General features: G+C 32.4%; 1 protein-coding gene across 1 annotated transcript; it reads left to right on the top strand.

The window, feature by feature from the left end:
• The first annotated feature begins 2233 nt into the window (after window positions 1-2233).
• LOC133643123 (elastase-1-like) lies at window positions 2234-14346 on the top strand. Its single transcript, XM_062037534.1, has 8 exons — window positions 2234-2364; window positions 2454-2557; window positions 7141-7241; window positions 8957-9082; window positions 9189-9325; window positions 13640-13782; window positions 14001-14150; window positions 14289-14346. Exons 1-8 carry the CDS (start codon window positions 2289-2291, stop codon window positions 14298-14300), a joined length of 849 nt encoding a protein of 282 aa, XP_061893518.1. The 5' UTR covers window positions 2234-2288; the 3' UTR covers window positions 14301-14346.
• Window positions 14347-15010: the final 664 nt, after the last annotated feature.

A 15010-nucleotide genomic window follows, 5' to 3' on the forward strand; every position in this document is an offset into this window, starting at 1 on the left:
TGTATATATCGGTATCGGTTGATATCGGTATCGGTAATTAAGGGTTTGGTCAATATCGGAATATTGGATATCGGCAAAAAGCCATTATCGGACATTCCTAATAGTAACTAATTAGATGACCATAGTAACTAATTAGATTACCATCCATCCATCCATCCATTTTCTTCCGCTTATCCGAGGTGGGGTCGCGGGGGCAGTAGCCTAAGCAGAGAAGCCCAGACTTCTCTCTCCCCAGCCACTTCGTCCAGCTCCTCCCGGGGGATCCCGAGGCGTCCCCAGGCCAGCCGGGAGAGATAGTCTTCCCAACGTGTCCTGGGTCTTCCCCGTGGCCTCCTGCCGGTCGGAAGTGCCCTAAACACCTCCCTAGGGAGGCGTTCGGGTGGTAGTAACTAATTAGATTACCATAGTAACTGGTATAGCATCCAAAAGCGCAGATTCCAACCATTGAAATACTTTACATAGTTCAAGACTTACAGTCATGTGTAAACATCATAATGGCAGCTACACTTTCTAACTTTCAGATCTAAAAAAATTATTTGGGAATGTCCGGTGGACCGGATTGAAAAGCTTAACGCGGGCCGCACGTGTGTCGTCGCGAAACGCTTTGCACAAAACTTAACGAAGGTCACGTTCGGTCCGTTCAATTTCGATGAAAGCGTGATGTTTGCGAGAGCGGAAACACTTCATTGCAAGCCGTGAGACAGATTTTTAGATCAACAGGTGTATTTGGACGCTGTAACTCAGGCTCTGTGCCACTGAAGGTCAGCTCAGGGCATGAAAACATGACACTGGGTAACACACGAGAAACTGGGAAACACACGGCACACTGACAAAGCTTAATTTATTGTTACTATAACAATCTACAAGGTTAATATAGTTGGCTTCTCTTTCTTCCCCTCCATTTATCTGCTTTCTTTAGTATTTGTAGTTATCATTACATATATGTATTGTTGCATTTGAACAACTGTATTGTTGATAATAGAGGTAATTATTGTTATTATTCATTATCAATAGTGCTATTTCTATTGGTATTTGTATTGCTCCATTTGTAGTGTAATAATTTTCATTGTCATTTCTGTATTATTATTTATTTCTCTAACTGCTTCTTTGCTATCACTTTTACCATCATATTTGTGCATATCCTATTTGCCGATGTTGTTCTATTGTTGTTGTTATTGTTATTGTTATTGTTGTGTTTCCTGTTGTTGTTTTTGTCTCTCTGTCTTATCCCCCTCTTGTGCCCACAATTTACCCCTCTGTCTTCCTTTTTTCTCTCTTTCTATCCCCTCCTGCACCAAATAATAATATGTCTTTTTTCGACGAAGAATATTTGTGAAATATTTCTTCAAACTTATTATGATTAAAATTCAAAAAAATGATTCTGTCAAATCTAGAACATCTGTAGAATCAAATTTAAATCTTATTTCAAAGTCTTTTGAATTTCTTTTAAAATTTTTGTTCTGGAAATTCTAGAAGAAATAATGATTTGTCTTTGTTAGAAATATAGCTTGGTCCAATTTGTTATATATTCTAACAAAGTGTAGATTGGATTTTAACCTATTTAAAACATGTCATCAAAATTCTAAAATTAATCTTAATCAGGAAAAATTACTAATGATGTTCCATAAATTCTTTTTTGTAAGTTTTTCTCTTCTTTTTTTCGGTTGAATTTTGAATTTTAAAGAGTCGAAATTGAAGGTAAACTATGTTTCAAAATTGAATTGTCATTTTTTCTGTGTTTTCTCCTCTTTTAACCTGTTCAATTAAGTGTAAATATCATTGATTATTAATAATAACAGAGAGTTAAAGGTAAATTGAGCAAATTGGCTATTTCTGGCAATTTATTTAAGTGTGTATCAAACTGGTAGCCCTTCGCATTAATCAGTACCCAAGAAGTAGCTCTTGCTTTCAAAAAGGTTGGTGACCCCTGATCTACATCAACTATATGGTTTGCCTGAGAAGGTGAACAGGCAAAAAAAAAAAAAAATAAAAATAAAAAGGGGTATGAAAACATAAAATAGGCATTCAGAATATGTTTTTGTCTAATTGAGAATTAAAGATTATTTTCATGCTATTTTGTTAATGCTAACATTTCTCAATATTCTGCACTCTAAATATTTTTTCCACCACAAAGGTTGAATATTATGTGGCAACAAGTGGAAAAACTGAGTCAGCTTTTCGATAAATGAGTCCGCATGTCCCGCTTGTGTAGCGATAAGTGTGAGATGCACACAGGTGTTGTTTGGACAGGACGTCCTGTGAGTATAAAAGAAGTGGAGGACCAAAAAATGGGAAGTGTACATTGCTTTTTGGGGACTGCAGACATGCTTAGGTTTCTGTTGCTGACGTCGCTCGCCGCCCTTGGTAAGATTCGTCCACTTCTTCCTGTTTTAACCTCATTTGAATACATGATGGCTGACTTTACGGCTTGGTGTTCCTTTGCTTGGGATTAGTGCTGGCTGAGCTGGAGCCCCAGCCCAGGTTCTTGGAGGAAGACGAGGCCGAGGAGAGAGTTGTTGGAGGAGAAGTGGCCAGACCTAACTCTTGGCCCTGGCAGGTAAGATTTTTTTTTTTTTTTTTAGGACAAAATAAAACAGTACGTAGAACAATATTGCTGGCTCCATTTGGATTGAATGGGTGGTGTCCCACTAGGTTCAGTCATGGGGCCACGAATTTGTTTGTTTACGTTTTAGGATTTTGGCCCCATTACACATTTTTAACACTCCATTCTTGAAAATGGCCCCTTCCTCACTTTGTTTTTGTTTAATATAAAAAATGACGTTATTCAAGCATGTGGATATATAAACTAATATTCAGTAGTGTCAGTGCCACAAAGGAAAATCAAATTAATTAATTAAATTTAATTTTAATTAATTTGTGTTTTTATTTCAAAAGCTTTTTTTGGACACTGAATGTATGTTACTGAATTTTTTGCGATTTAATTTTGTGAGCTGAATTTTTTTGCATCAAATTATACAAAAAATGTAATAAAAAAAAAAAAAGTGCTTGCAAAATGAATGTGTTTCAAAATTCAGTGTTTTAAAATTCAGTGTAAAAAAATTCAGTCTTTCACAAATGAGTGTATAAAAATTCAGTGCGAAAAAAATTCAGTGTTTAAAAAAATCAGTGTAAAAAAAATCAGCCTGAAAAAATTCGGTGTTTAAAAAAAATCCGTGTAAAAAAATTCAGTGTTTAAAAATTCACAGTATAAAAAGTATAGCAAATTTTTATACTGTGAATTTTTAAACACTGAATTTCTTTAGACTGATTTTTTTAAACACTGAAGTTTTTTAGGCTGATTTTTTTTACACTGATTTTTTTAAACACTGAATTTTTTTACACTGAATTTTGCTGCTTCAAAATGCAAAACCCACTGAAGCAGCAAATTTTTATACTGTAAATTTTTAAACACTGAATTTTTTTAGACTGATTTTTTTAAACACTGAATTTTTTCAGGCTGATTTTTTTACACTGATTTTTTTAAACACTGAATTTTTTTACACTGAATTTTTATACACTCATTTGTGAAACACTGACTTTTTTTACACTCAATTTTAAGACACTGAATTTTGAAACACGTGCATTTTGCAAACAATTTTTTTTTCAATTAATTTGATGCAAAAAATTCAGTGTTTAAAAAATTCACAATATAAAAATTCACTGCTTCAAAATGCAAGACCCACTTCCTGTAAATTAAGACTGAAGCGATCGATCCTGCCTCAGCGCCAGCCAATGAGGTGTCAAGTTTGAAGTCACGTGACACGGGTTTGTAGAAAAAGGCAGGTTACACGCCATTTAATCTGATGTATGTGCTTGGATCCATTTTTATAAACATTTTAAACAGTGGAGATTGCTGTGCATTAGTGGAAAAAAATCCCAAGACTCCGCAAAAAAGAATAGAAACTGATCACACGATGGTACAATCACTAACACAATAATGATTGATATTGAAACATAACAGACCATCTCAAAAACAAAATTAAATTGTAGCTTTTTTACTGACTATGATGCTCAGAATGTACATGAAAATACAGAATGTAGGATTTACTAAATTTACTATGGACAATAAAACACTGAATATTGAGAATATATGAAAGTTGATCAACATTTTTTATAATCGAGCAAGAGCAACAAAAACACGGCTAAATATGAACGTAAAGGGTAAAAAACATTCACAAATTTGATATTAATATCACTTTTCTGCAGAACTTTGTTGTAGAAATCTGCCTCCATCTGACACTCGTGTAGCGGGCTTGCTGCTGTGTAAACAAGCCCCGCCCCCAAGTGCAGATTTTAACCATTAGAATCATGTCTATGGTTTAAAAATATCCGGCGGACCGCATTGAAATGTTAATTATGTTGTATTATGCCCAGCAAGCCCAGTTAACTGCCTTTTGTATGCAGTTTTGCAAGACCCTTGTCACGTGACTTCAAACTTGACACCTCATTGGTTGGTTCTGAGACACGATCGATTGCTTCAGTTTTAATTAAACGGAAGTGAGCCTTTCTTTTTGAAGCAGCAAATTTTTTAACACTGATTTTTCATACATAAAATTTTAAACATTGAATTTTAAAACACACATTTTTTAAACAATGATTTTTTTTTACACAGAATTTGAAATATTAAAAACTGAATTATGAACCTTGAATTTTTAAAAACTGAATTTTTAAACGAGAACATTTTCACACTGAATTCCTTTACAACATTTTTAAAACTGAATTTTAAACATTGAATTTTTAAACACTGATTTTTCATACGTAGCATTTTAAACATTGAATTTTAAAAAACACATTTTTTAAACAATGATTTTTTTTTACACAGAATTTGAAATTTTAAAAACTGAATTACGAACCTTGAATTTTTTAAAAACTTAATTTTTAAACGACAACATTTTCACACTGAATTCCTTTACAACATTTTTAAAACTGAATTTTAAACATTCAATTTTTAAACACTGATTTTTCATACATAACATTTTAAACATTGAATTTTAAAACACACATTTTTTAAACAATGATTTTTTTTTACACAGAATTTGAAATTTTAAAAACTGAACTATGAACCTTGAATTTTTAAAAACTGAATTTTTAAACGAGAACATTTTCACACTGAATTCCTTTACAACATTTTTAAAACTGAATTTTAAACATTGAATTTTTAAACACTGATTTTTCATACATAACATTTTAAACATTGAATTTTAAAACACACATTTTTTAAACAATGATTTTTTTACACAGAATTTGAAATTTTAAAAACTGAATTATGAACCTTGAATTTTTAAAAACGGAATTTTTAAACGAGAACATTTTCACACTGAATTCCTTTACATTTTTAAAACTGAATTTTAAACATTGAATTTTTAAACACTGATTTTTCATACATAACATTTTAAACATTGAATTTTAAAACACACATTTTTTAAACAATGATTTTTTTTACACAGAATTTGAAATTTTAAAAACTGAATTATGAACCTTGAATTTTTAAAAACTGAATTTTTAAACGAGAACATTTTCACACTGAATTCCTTTACAACATTTTTAATACTGAATTTTAAACATTGAATTTTTAAACACTGATTTTTCATACATAACATTTTAAACATTGAATTTTAAAACACACATTTTTTAAAAATGATTTTTTTACACAGAATTTGAAATTTTAAAAACTGAATTATGAACCTTGAATTTTTAAAAACTGAATTTTTAAACGAGAACATTTTCACACTGAATTCCTTTACAACATTTTTAAAACTGAATTTTAAACATTGAATTTTTAAACACTGATTTTTCATACATAACATTTTAAACATTGAATTTTAAAACACACATTTTTTAAACAATGATTTTTTTTTACACAGAATTTGAAATTTTAAAAACTGAATTATGAACCTTGAATTAAAAAAAACTGAATTTTTAAACGATAACATCTTCACACTGAATTCCTTTACAACATTTTTAAAACTGAATTTTAAACATTTAATTTTTAAACACTGATTTTTCATACATAAAATTTTAAACATTGAATTTTAAAACACACGTTTTTTTAAAAATGATTTTTTTTTACACAGAATTTGAAATTTTAAAAACTGAATTATGAACCTTGAATTTTTAAAAACTGAATTTTTAAACGAGAACATTTTCACACTGAATTCCTTTACAACATTTTTAAAACTGAATTTTAAACATTGAATTTTTAAACACTGATTTTTCATACATAACATTTTAAACATTGAATTTTAAAACACACATTTTTTAAACAATGATTTTTTTTACACAGAATTTGAAATTTTAAAAACTGAATTATGAACCTTGAATTTTTAAAAACAGAATTTTTAAATGAGAACATTTTCACACTGAATTCCTTTACATTTTTAAAACTGAATTTTAAACATTGAATTTTTAAACACTGATTTTTCATACATAACATTTTAAACATTGAATTTTAAAACACACATTTTTTAAACAATGATTTTTTTTTACACAGAATTTGAAATTTTAAAAACTGAATTATGAACCTTGAATTTTTAAAAACTGAATTTCTAAACGAAAACATTTTCACACTGAATTCCTTTACAACATTTTTAAAACTGAATTTTAAACATTGAATTTTTAAACCCTGATTTTTCATACATAACATTTTAAACATTGAATTTTAAAACACGCATTTTTTAAACAATGATTTTTTTTTTACACTGAATTTGAAATTTTAAAAACTGAATTATAAACCTTGAATTTAAAAAAACTGAATTTTTCAACAATAACATTTTCACACTGAATTCCTTTACAACATTTTTAAAACTGAATTTTAAACATTGAATTTCAAAAAACGGAATTTTCAAACAATGAATTTTTACACTGATTTTTTTACACACTGAATTTTTAAACACATGCATGTTGCTAACAATTTATTTTCAATTAAATTGTCAGTGTAATTTGTTGTAAAAAAAAAAAATTCAGTTCACAAAATTCAGTTAAATAAATTCAGTGTAAAAAATAAAATAAAAAGCTTTCGCAATAAAGACACCAATTAACCCCCATAAAAATCCACCGGCCGCAGCTTTGGTTCCTTTAATAATTAGCATCCTGGCATCCTGCAAAGCGCTCTGTAACCCAAATCTATCACTGTTTCATCAGATCTCTCTTCAGTACAAATCTGGCAGCAACTTCCACCACACCTGCGGAGGAACTCTCATCAAAAGAGGATGGGTCATGACCGCCGCTCACTGTGTCGACCGGTGAGAGCTCCGAGCAAAATCATCATCATCATCATCATCTTAAAATCGTAAACTAGGGATCTAATTGGGCATTGGGAAAAAACAAAAACTCAATTTCCGATCCAAAAACCCAAACTATCACGTAGTTACTTATTTAAAAAATATCTAAAAGATAAAGCCAAAAAGTTATGTAAGCTGGGTAATATTTACTGTGGTCTGGAACAACATGGCACACAAACAACTATCAATATTACATACAGATAACGTGTCATGAGACATGCACAAATAAATTAAATACACAGAGGACATAAGCAAAGCAAACTAAATGAGCTCAAATATACCTACAAACGAGGCATAATGATGCAATATGTACATACAGGTAGCCTAAATAGCATGTTAGCATCGATTAGCTTGCAGTCATGGATTGACCAAATATCCCTGATAAGCACTCCAGCAAGTCAATAACATCAACAAAGCTCACGTTCGTGCATTCACGCACAGTGTAAAACGTTTGGTGGACAAAATGAGACAAAGAAGGGGTGGCATGAAACACGGATTTCTGTGGCAGCGTCGGAGAAAGTTGTACATGTAAACAAACCACGATGAGCTCAAGGATCGCTGAAATTAGTAGGACAAAACGGTGCTTGCCAAATACTCTCCTCAGAGAGTGCTTGTAAGTACTCCGCGCGTGTACGTCTCTTGCTCGTTTCCCTAGCAATGTCACGGCGTGACGACGGCGCGCCGACATGTCCGGAAAAAAAAAATACCGGAATTTTTCAGAAGCAGTACAGTACCGTTTTTAATTCATTAGTACTGCGGTACTTTATCTGTACCGGTATACCGTACATCCCTGCTGCAGTATTGCATAACTTAAAGTGACGATTAATATAATAAAAATTTTATAATTTAAATTTCTTCATTCAGCGAATCAGAATTTTACACTTCGAACATGTTTTTTGCATCAAGCAAAGTACATGCATACGAATTACCGTGACAAGGAAAGGAGAAAACAAGGTTGGTATCAATGTCGAACCAACAGTTGAGCAGTATCAGTCTAAAATGGTAAATGGTGTTGCGTCGACCAGCTCTCCCTCCCAGGGAATCTAAGTTACTGGTCAATCCCAAATTCTTTCGATGACATATATGCTGAGAAAGAAGGACCACCAAGACAGAATTGGAATATTTTCAAGTTTTACTGAAGCTTTAGGAGATCAACTTAACCAATACATTCATATCGGCTACTCTAGTTGATCTGGCATTCCAACGGAAATGCCAACTCCTTTGCACACAAAGAAAACCCCCATCATTCCAAGGGTTAAGACACTAATCTGAAGACAAAGAGAGACTGGTAGAATATACAAAGGAAAAGTACTATGGCTATGAATAGAGAAATAACTCTTAAACATACATGCATCCTCCACAATGGGTTATACTTGTATAGCGCTTTTCTACCTTCAAGGTACTCAAAGCGCTTTGACACCGTTTCCACATTCACACACACATTCACACACTGATGGCGGGAGCTGCCACACAAGGCCCTAACCACCACCCATCAGGAGCAAGGGTGACATGTCTCGCTCGAGGACACAACGGCCGTGACGAGGTTGGTAGAAGGCGGGGATCGAACCGGGGAACCCTCAAGTTGCTGGCACGGCCGCTCTTCCGACGGCGCCTAAAACACGAAAAACTGGTTTGGGCTATCCCTGAACCTTTGTTTTGTATCCGCTCCGCCCCAGCTCCAGGACTTGGCGCGTGGTTCTGGGAGATCACAACATCAACAGCCAGGAGGGCAGAGAGCAGTACATGAGCGTGAGTCGTGTCCACCTGCACCCCAGGTGGAACCCAAACAATGTTGCTGGAGGGTCAGTAGGCTGATTTTTAGGAAGTCCCTTGAACGCACCATGCCAATGCTTTACTGTTTACGTGACACATTTTGTTTCGCTGGGTAATGTGGGTTATCTGCGTTAGGTGGGACATCGCTCTCCTGCGCCTGTCCTCTGACGCGTCCCTCAACAGCTACGTCCAGCTGGGTGCCCTCCCACCCTCTGGCCAGGTCCTGCCCCACAACAACCCCTGTTACATCACCGGATGGGGACGCACACAGAGTGAGTCAGCTTTGTTTTCTTTAGTTATTTTTTTTTAAATACAATAAAGATAAATGAAAAATTACCCTTTTATTGTGATCAATATGGTTGATTTATTAAGATTTTTTTAAATTTATTTTTCAAATATTCCTTAGGGTTGGGAGATTATTTATTATTATTTGTATTTCTTTATTAAGGCCCGTTAAATGTTAAAAATAAGTCAGATTATTATTTTTTTTATAAATTATTTAACGTTTACAGTAAATCTCTATATCAACTTCAAGTTGATATAAAGTAATACAAATTAAAAAAAATGTTTTATGGCTTTTCTGTCAAAAACAACTTAGTTTTTTTACAGTAAAACTGAAATATGCAGTATTTGGTAATTAGAGCCCTAAAAGATCAATAATGCAGGACACCATTGATTTTAATTATTTCATATTTTTGAGTAATCACAGTGAAAAGATAAATAAAAAATCACTAAATATATTTGGGATCCAAAAGGTGCCCCACTCATAAAGTGATACATTTTTTTTTTTTTTTTTAATTATTTAACGCTTACAGTAAATCTCTATATCAACTTCAAGTTGATATAAAGTAATACAAATTAAAAAAAATGTTTTATGGCTTTTCTGTCAAAAACAACTTAGTTTTTTTATAGTAAAACTGAAATATGCAGTATTTAGTAATTAGAGCCCTAAAAGATCAACAATGCAGGACACCATTGATTTTAATTCTTTTATATTTTTGAGTAATCACAGTGAAAAGATAAATAAAAAATCACTAAATATATTTGGGATCCAAAAGGTGCCCCACTCATAAAGTGATACATTTTTATTAGGTTTTTTAAATTATTTAACGCTTACAGTAAATCTCTATATCAACTTCAAGTTGATATAAAGTAATACAAATTAAAAAAAAAAGTTTTATGGCTTTTCTGTCAAAAACAACTTAGTTTTTTCATAGTAAAACTGAAATATGCATTATTTAGTAGTTAGAGCCCTAAAATATCAATAATGCAGGACACCATTGATTTTAATTATTTTATATTTTTGAGTAATCACAGTGAAAAGATAAATAAAAAATCACTAAATATATTTGTGATCCAAAAGGTGCCCCACTCATAAAGTGATACATTTTCATTAGGTTTTTCTTTTACTTTCAACACTTAAGTTACGAGATCAACTTCAGATATATCTGTCCATTTTATGCTGGAACTATTATTTTTGTTTGTTTTATGCGCTTTTGTCAAAGAAAACTTTTATGTTTTTATATGGCTACTACACAATATATGCAATATTTACCACATAAAACAAATTTAAAGTGAAATATTTGAAGTAATTGGAGCCCCGAAAATAATTCATTATAACATGGATTTTTTGTCATTATTTTTTTTTTTTGGAGCAATGGCAAAAAAAAGAAAAATGAAGAAAGACAAAAGAAAAAAACAGCCTGCATGGCAGCTTTTGTGTCAACATTGCAACTTTTTCTCGTTAGATTTCAAAGACATTGTTGATTGTCATGTCATGTTCGGATGTACATTGTGGACGCCGTCTTTGCTCCACAGTAAGTCTTTGCTGTCGTCCAGCATTCTGTTTTTGTTTACTTTGTAGCCAGTTCAGTTTTAGTTTCTTTCTGCATAGCCTTCCCTAAGCTTCAATGCCTTTTCTTAGGGGCACTCACTGCCTCTCGCTGTTTCCGACATCGACAAAGCAATTAGCTACCGGCTGCCACCTACTGATATGGAAGAGTATTACACGGTTACTCTGCCGAGCTCTAGACAGCACCGACACTCAACAACAACACATCATTTGTAGACTATAATTACTGGTTTGCAAAAAATATTTTTAACCCAAATAGGTGAAATTAGATAATCTCCCATGGCATACCAGACTGTATCTCACGGCACAGTGGTTGAAAAACGCTGTATTAATGAAATATCGATACCACCAATACCAGATCTTTATGCTCTGATATCGATTCTCAAATCAAAATGTTTCAACTTTTGATACTTTAGTTGAGGGGTGTCTAAACTCTTTCCACCAAAGGCCACATACTGAAAAGTCAAAGTATGCAGGGGCCATATAGACATTATTTTATTGTGTCAGCTTTGTATTACAGGTGACTAGGTATATTATTATTAATTATTAGTAAGAAAATGTCAGCTTTTTCTCGTTACATAGCATTTTTTTTGGTCATTTTTTCCTACCTTTTTACTGATGTTTTTTTTCTCATTTAAGAATAGAATAAACATATTAATAATACAATAGTGTAACTGCATAAGCTAGTGTGTCAGAAATTCTGCCTGTATGAAAATAATAATGTTCAGTTGTTCATTTAACTGTGTTTATTATGGCTGTTGTCATTTTCAAACAGTTAGTATTATTTTCTTTTTTAATTAACTAACTAACTAAACTTTGTTTATACATTAAGTATATTTTATTTTCATATTGAGAGCTTCTAATATTTTAGAAAAGGGGTGCTTTTCCACCAAAGGCCACATACTTTGACATTTTTTTATTTAAAAAAAAATGCTAAAACAAATATACACACATACATATATATATATATATATATATATATATATATATATATATATATATATATATATATATATATATATATATATATATATATATATATATATATATATATATATATATGTATATATATATATATATATACATATATATATATATATATATATATATATATATATATATATATATATACATATATATATATATATATATATATATATATATATATATATATATATATATATATATATATATATATATATATATATGTATATTAGGGCTGTCAAACGATTGAAATATTGAAATATAAAATACATAATTAAGATATTTAACCGCGATAATCGCATTTTGTTCATAGTTAACTCAAAAATAATAGCGATTAATTGCATATAGATATAATTTTCGTCTTTAATAAGTGTACCCTATACCAGAGCAGAGAAACAAGCCTGTTTTGCAGGTTTTGCTGCTCTTCAGGGTATTTACTATTTACTATAAAATCCCCTGAAGAGCAGAGAAACCTGCGAAACAGGCTTGTAGGGATTAATTAGCTTCTGTGTTTTTTCCTGACCTAACGTATGTACAGTATATATATATATATATATATATATATATATATATATATATATATATATATATATATATATATATATATACACATATATACATACATAAATACATACATAAACATATATATATACACATAAATGTGTGTGCATGTGTGTGTGTGTGTGTGTCTGTATTTAAAGACACAACTTTGTGTTGTAGGTGACTAAGTATATTAAATATTATTAATAGTTTAAAACTTTCAGCTTTATGTCATTAAATTCAATTTTTTTTTTGCTCTTTTTTCATACATTTATACTGATGTTTAATGTATATATTATTTAAAAATACACAACTTTTTACTAGGGATGTCCGATAATGGCTTTTTTGCCGATATCCAATATTCCGATATTATCCAACTCTTAATTACCGATACCGATATCAACCGATATATACAGTCCTGGAGTTAACACATTATTATGCCTAATTTGGACAACCAGGTATGGTGAAGATAACGTCATTTTAAAAATAATAATAAAATAAAATAAGATAAATAAATTAAAAACATTTTCTTGAATAAAAAATAAAGTAAAACAATATAAAAACAGTTACATAGAAACTAGTAATGAATGAAAATGAGTAAAATTAACTGTTAAAGGTTAGTACTATTAGTGGAGCAGCAGCACGCGCAATCATGTGTGCTTACGGACTGTATCCCTTGCAGACTGTATTGATATATATTGATATATAATGTAGGAAGCAGAATATTAATAACAGAAAGAAACAACCCTTTTGTGTGAATGAGTGTAGATGGGGGAGGGAGATTTTTTGGGTTGGTGCACTAATTGTAAGTGTATCTTGTGTTTTTTATGTGGATTTAATAAAACAAAAACAAAAACGATACCGATAATAAAAAAAACGATGCGAATAATTTCCGATATTACATTTTAAAGCATTTATCGGCCGATAACATCGGACATCTCTACTTTTTACATTTTAACAGACACGTTAGGTATATTTGCACTAAGTATCCAATCGGTATCACCCATACCAGCCTAATTTTTACTTGGTATGGGATCTGTAAGAAAATCAGTGGTATCGCACATTACTCGTCCGCAAGTTAGTGCGGTTTGTTGCATCAGATTGAGAACATTTTTTTTCAAGTGTCTTGTTGCTGGTTTGTAATACAGCGTTGACATTTTCCTACGATTTCCTTTTAAATGAATGATTATTTTTCTACTGCGTTGTCCAGCGGGCGGACAGATATCTGCCCAGCTGAAGCAGGCCTCCCTGCCAGTGGTGGACCACAGGACGTGCTCCAGCTACGGATGGTGGGGTAGCACGGTGAAGAACTCCATGGTGTGTGCCGGAGGCGGCAGCGAATCCGGTTGCCAGGTGACAGACTCAGCATGTTTCAACCAAGTCCCCCCCCCCACCCCCCGATTTGAAGTTTATCCATGTTGTCGCCCCCTACATGTCATCCACAGTGTTCCCAACTTGTCCATAAACAGCACAGGGACTTGCACAGACTTGCATCTATGTGGGAACTGGGAGGTTTTGCATCAAACTGCAAAGAAAAGAGAAGTTATGAGTGGTTTTGTGTGATTCTGCAGGGCGACTCTGGCGGCCCCCTGAACTGCAGCGTCAACGGCAAGTGGGTCGTGCACGGCGTGACCAGCTTCGTGTCGTCCTCTGGCTGCAACGCCTACAGGAAGCCCACCGTCTTTACCCGCGTCTCTGATTACATCAGCTGGATGGACAGCGTCAGTATTTAACGAGACTTAATGAAGTTTTAATTCTTGGTTTCACTTTGTCATACGACATGCAGTGAAGGGTACATTGCACATACCATTTTTCGGCATTTTAACTGACAATGACTAATTTCTCTTCTCTTTTTGCAGATAATGGCTTGAAAAGCATCTTCACAAACCATCAGAATAAAATGTTCTATAACATCCATTTGCCTTTACTCCTCATTTGCCTCCATGTTAGTCCACTTTGCTAGCTAGCATAGGCTTGCATGTATGTATATGTACATATATATGTATATGTACATATATACATATATGTATATGTACATATATACATATGTATATGTACATAGTCGAGGTTTCTGTGGTTTATTCGTTATACAGTGCTCAATATCGGGGTAGAGCGAAATATACGTCAGGTCAGGAAAAAAAAACAGAGGCTATTTCATCCCTACAAGACTGTTTCGAAGGTTTCCCTGCTCTTTAGGGGATATACTATTTACTATAAAATCCCCTGAAGAGCAGAGAAACAAGCCTGTTTCGCAGGTTTCCCTGCTCTTCAGGGGATTTACTGTTTACTATAAAATCCCCTGAAGAGCAGAGAAACAAGCCTGTTTCGCAGGTTTCACTGCTCTTCAGGGGATTTACTATTTACTATAAAATCCCCTGAAGAGCAGAGAAACCTGCGAAACAGGCTTGTAGGGATGAATTAGCTTCTGTGTTTTTTCCTGACCTAACGTATATATATGTTTTTTCCTGACCTAACGTATGTACAGTATATATATATATATATATATATATATATATATATATATATATATATATATATATATATATATATATATATATATATATGTACATATATATATATA

The sequence above is a fragment of the Entelurus aequoreus genome, linkage group LG26, assembly GCF_033978785.1.
Source record: "Entelurus aequoreus isolate RoL-2023_Sb linkage group LG26, RoL_Eaeq_v1.1, whole genome shotgun sequence".
Taxonomy (NCBI): Eukaryota; Metazoa; Chordata; class Actinopteri; order Syngnathiformes; family Syngnathidae; genus Entelurus; species Entelurus aequoreus.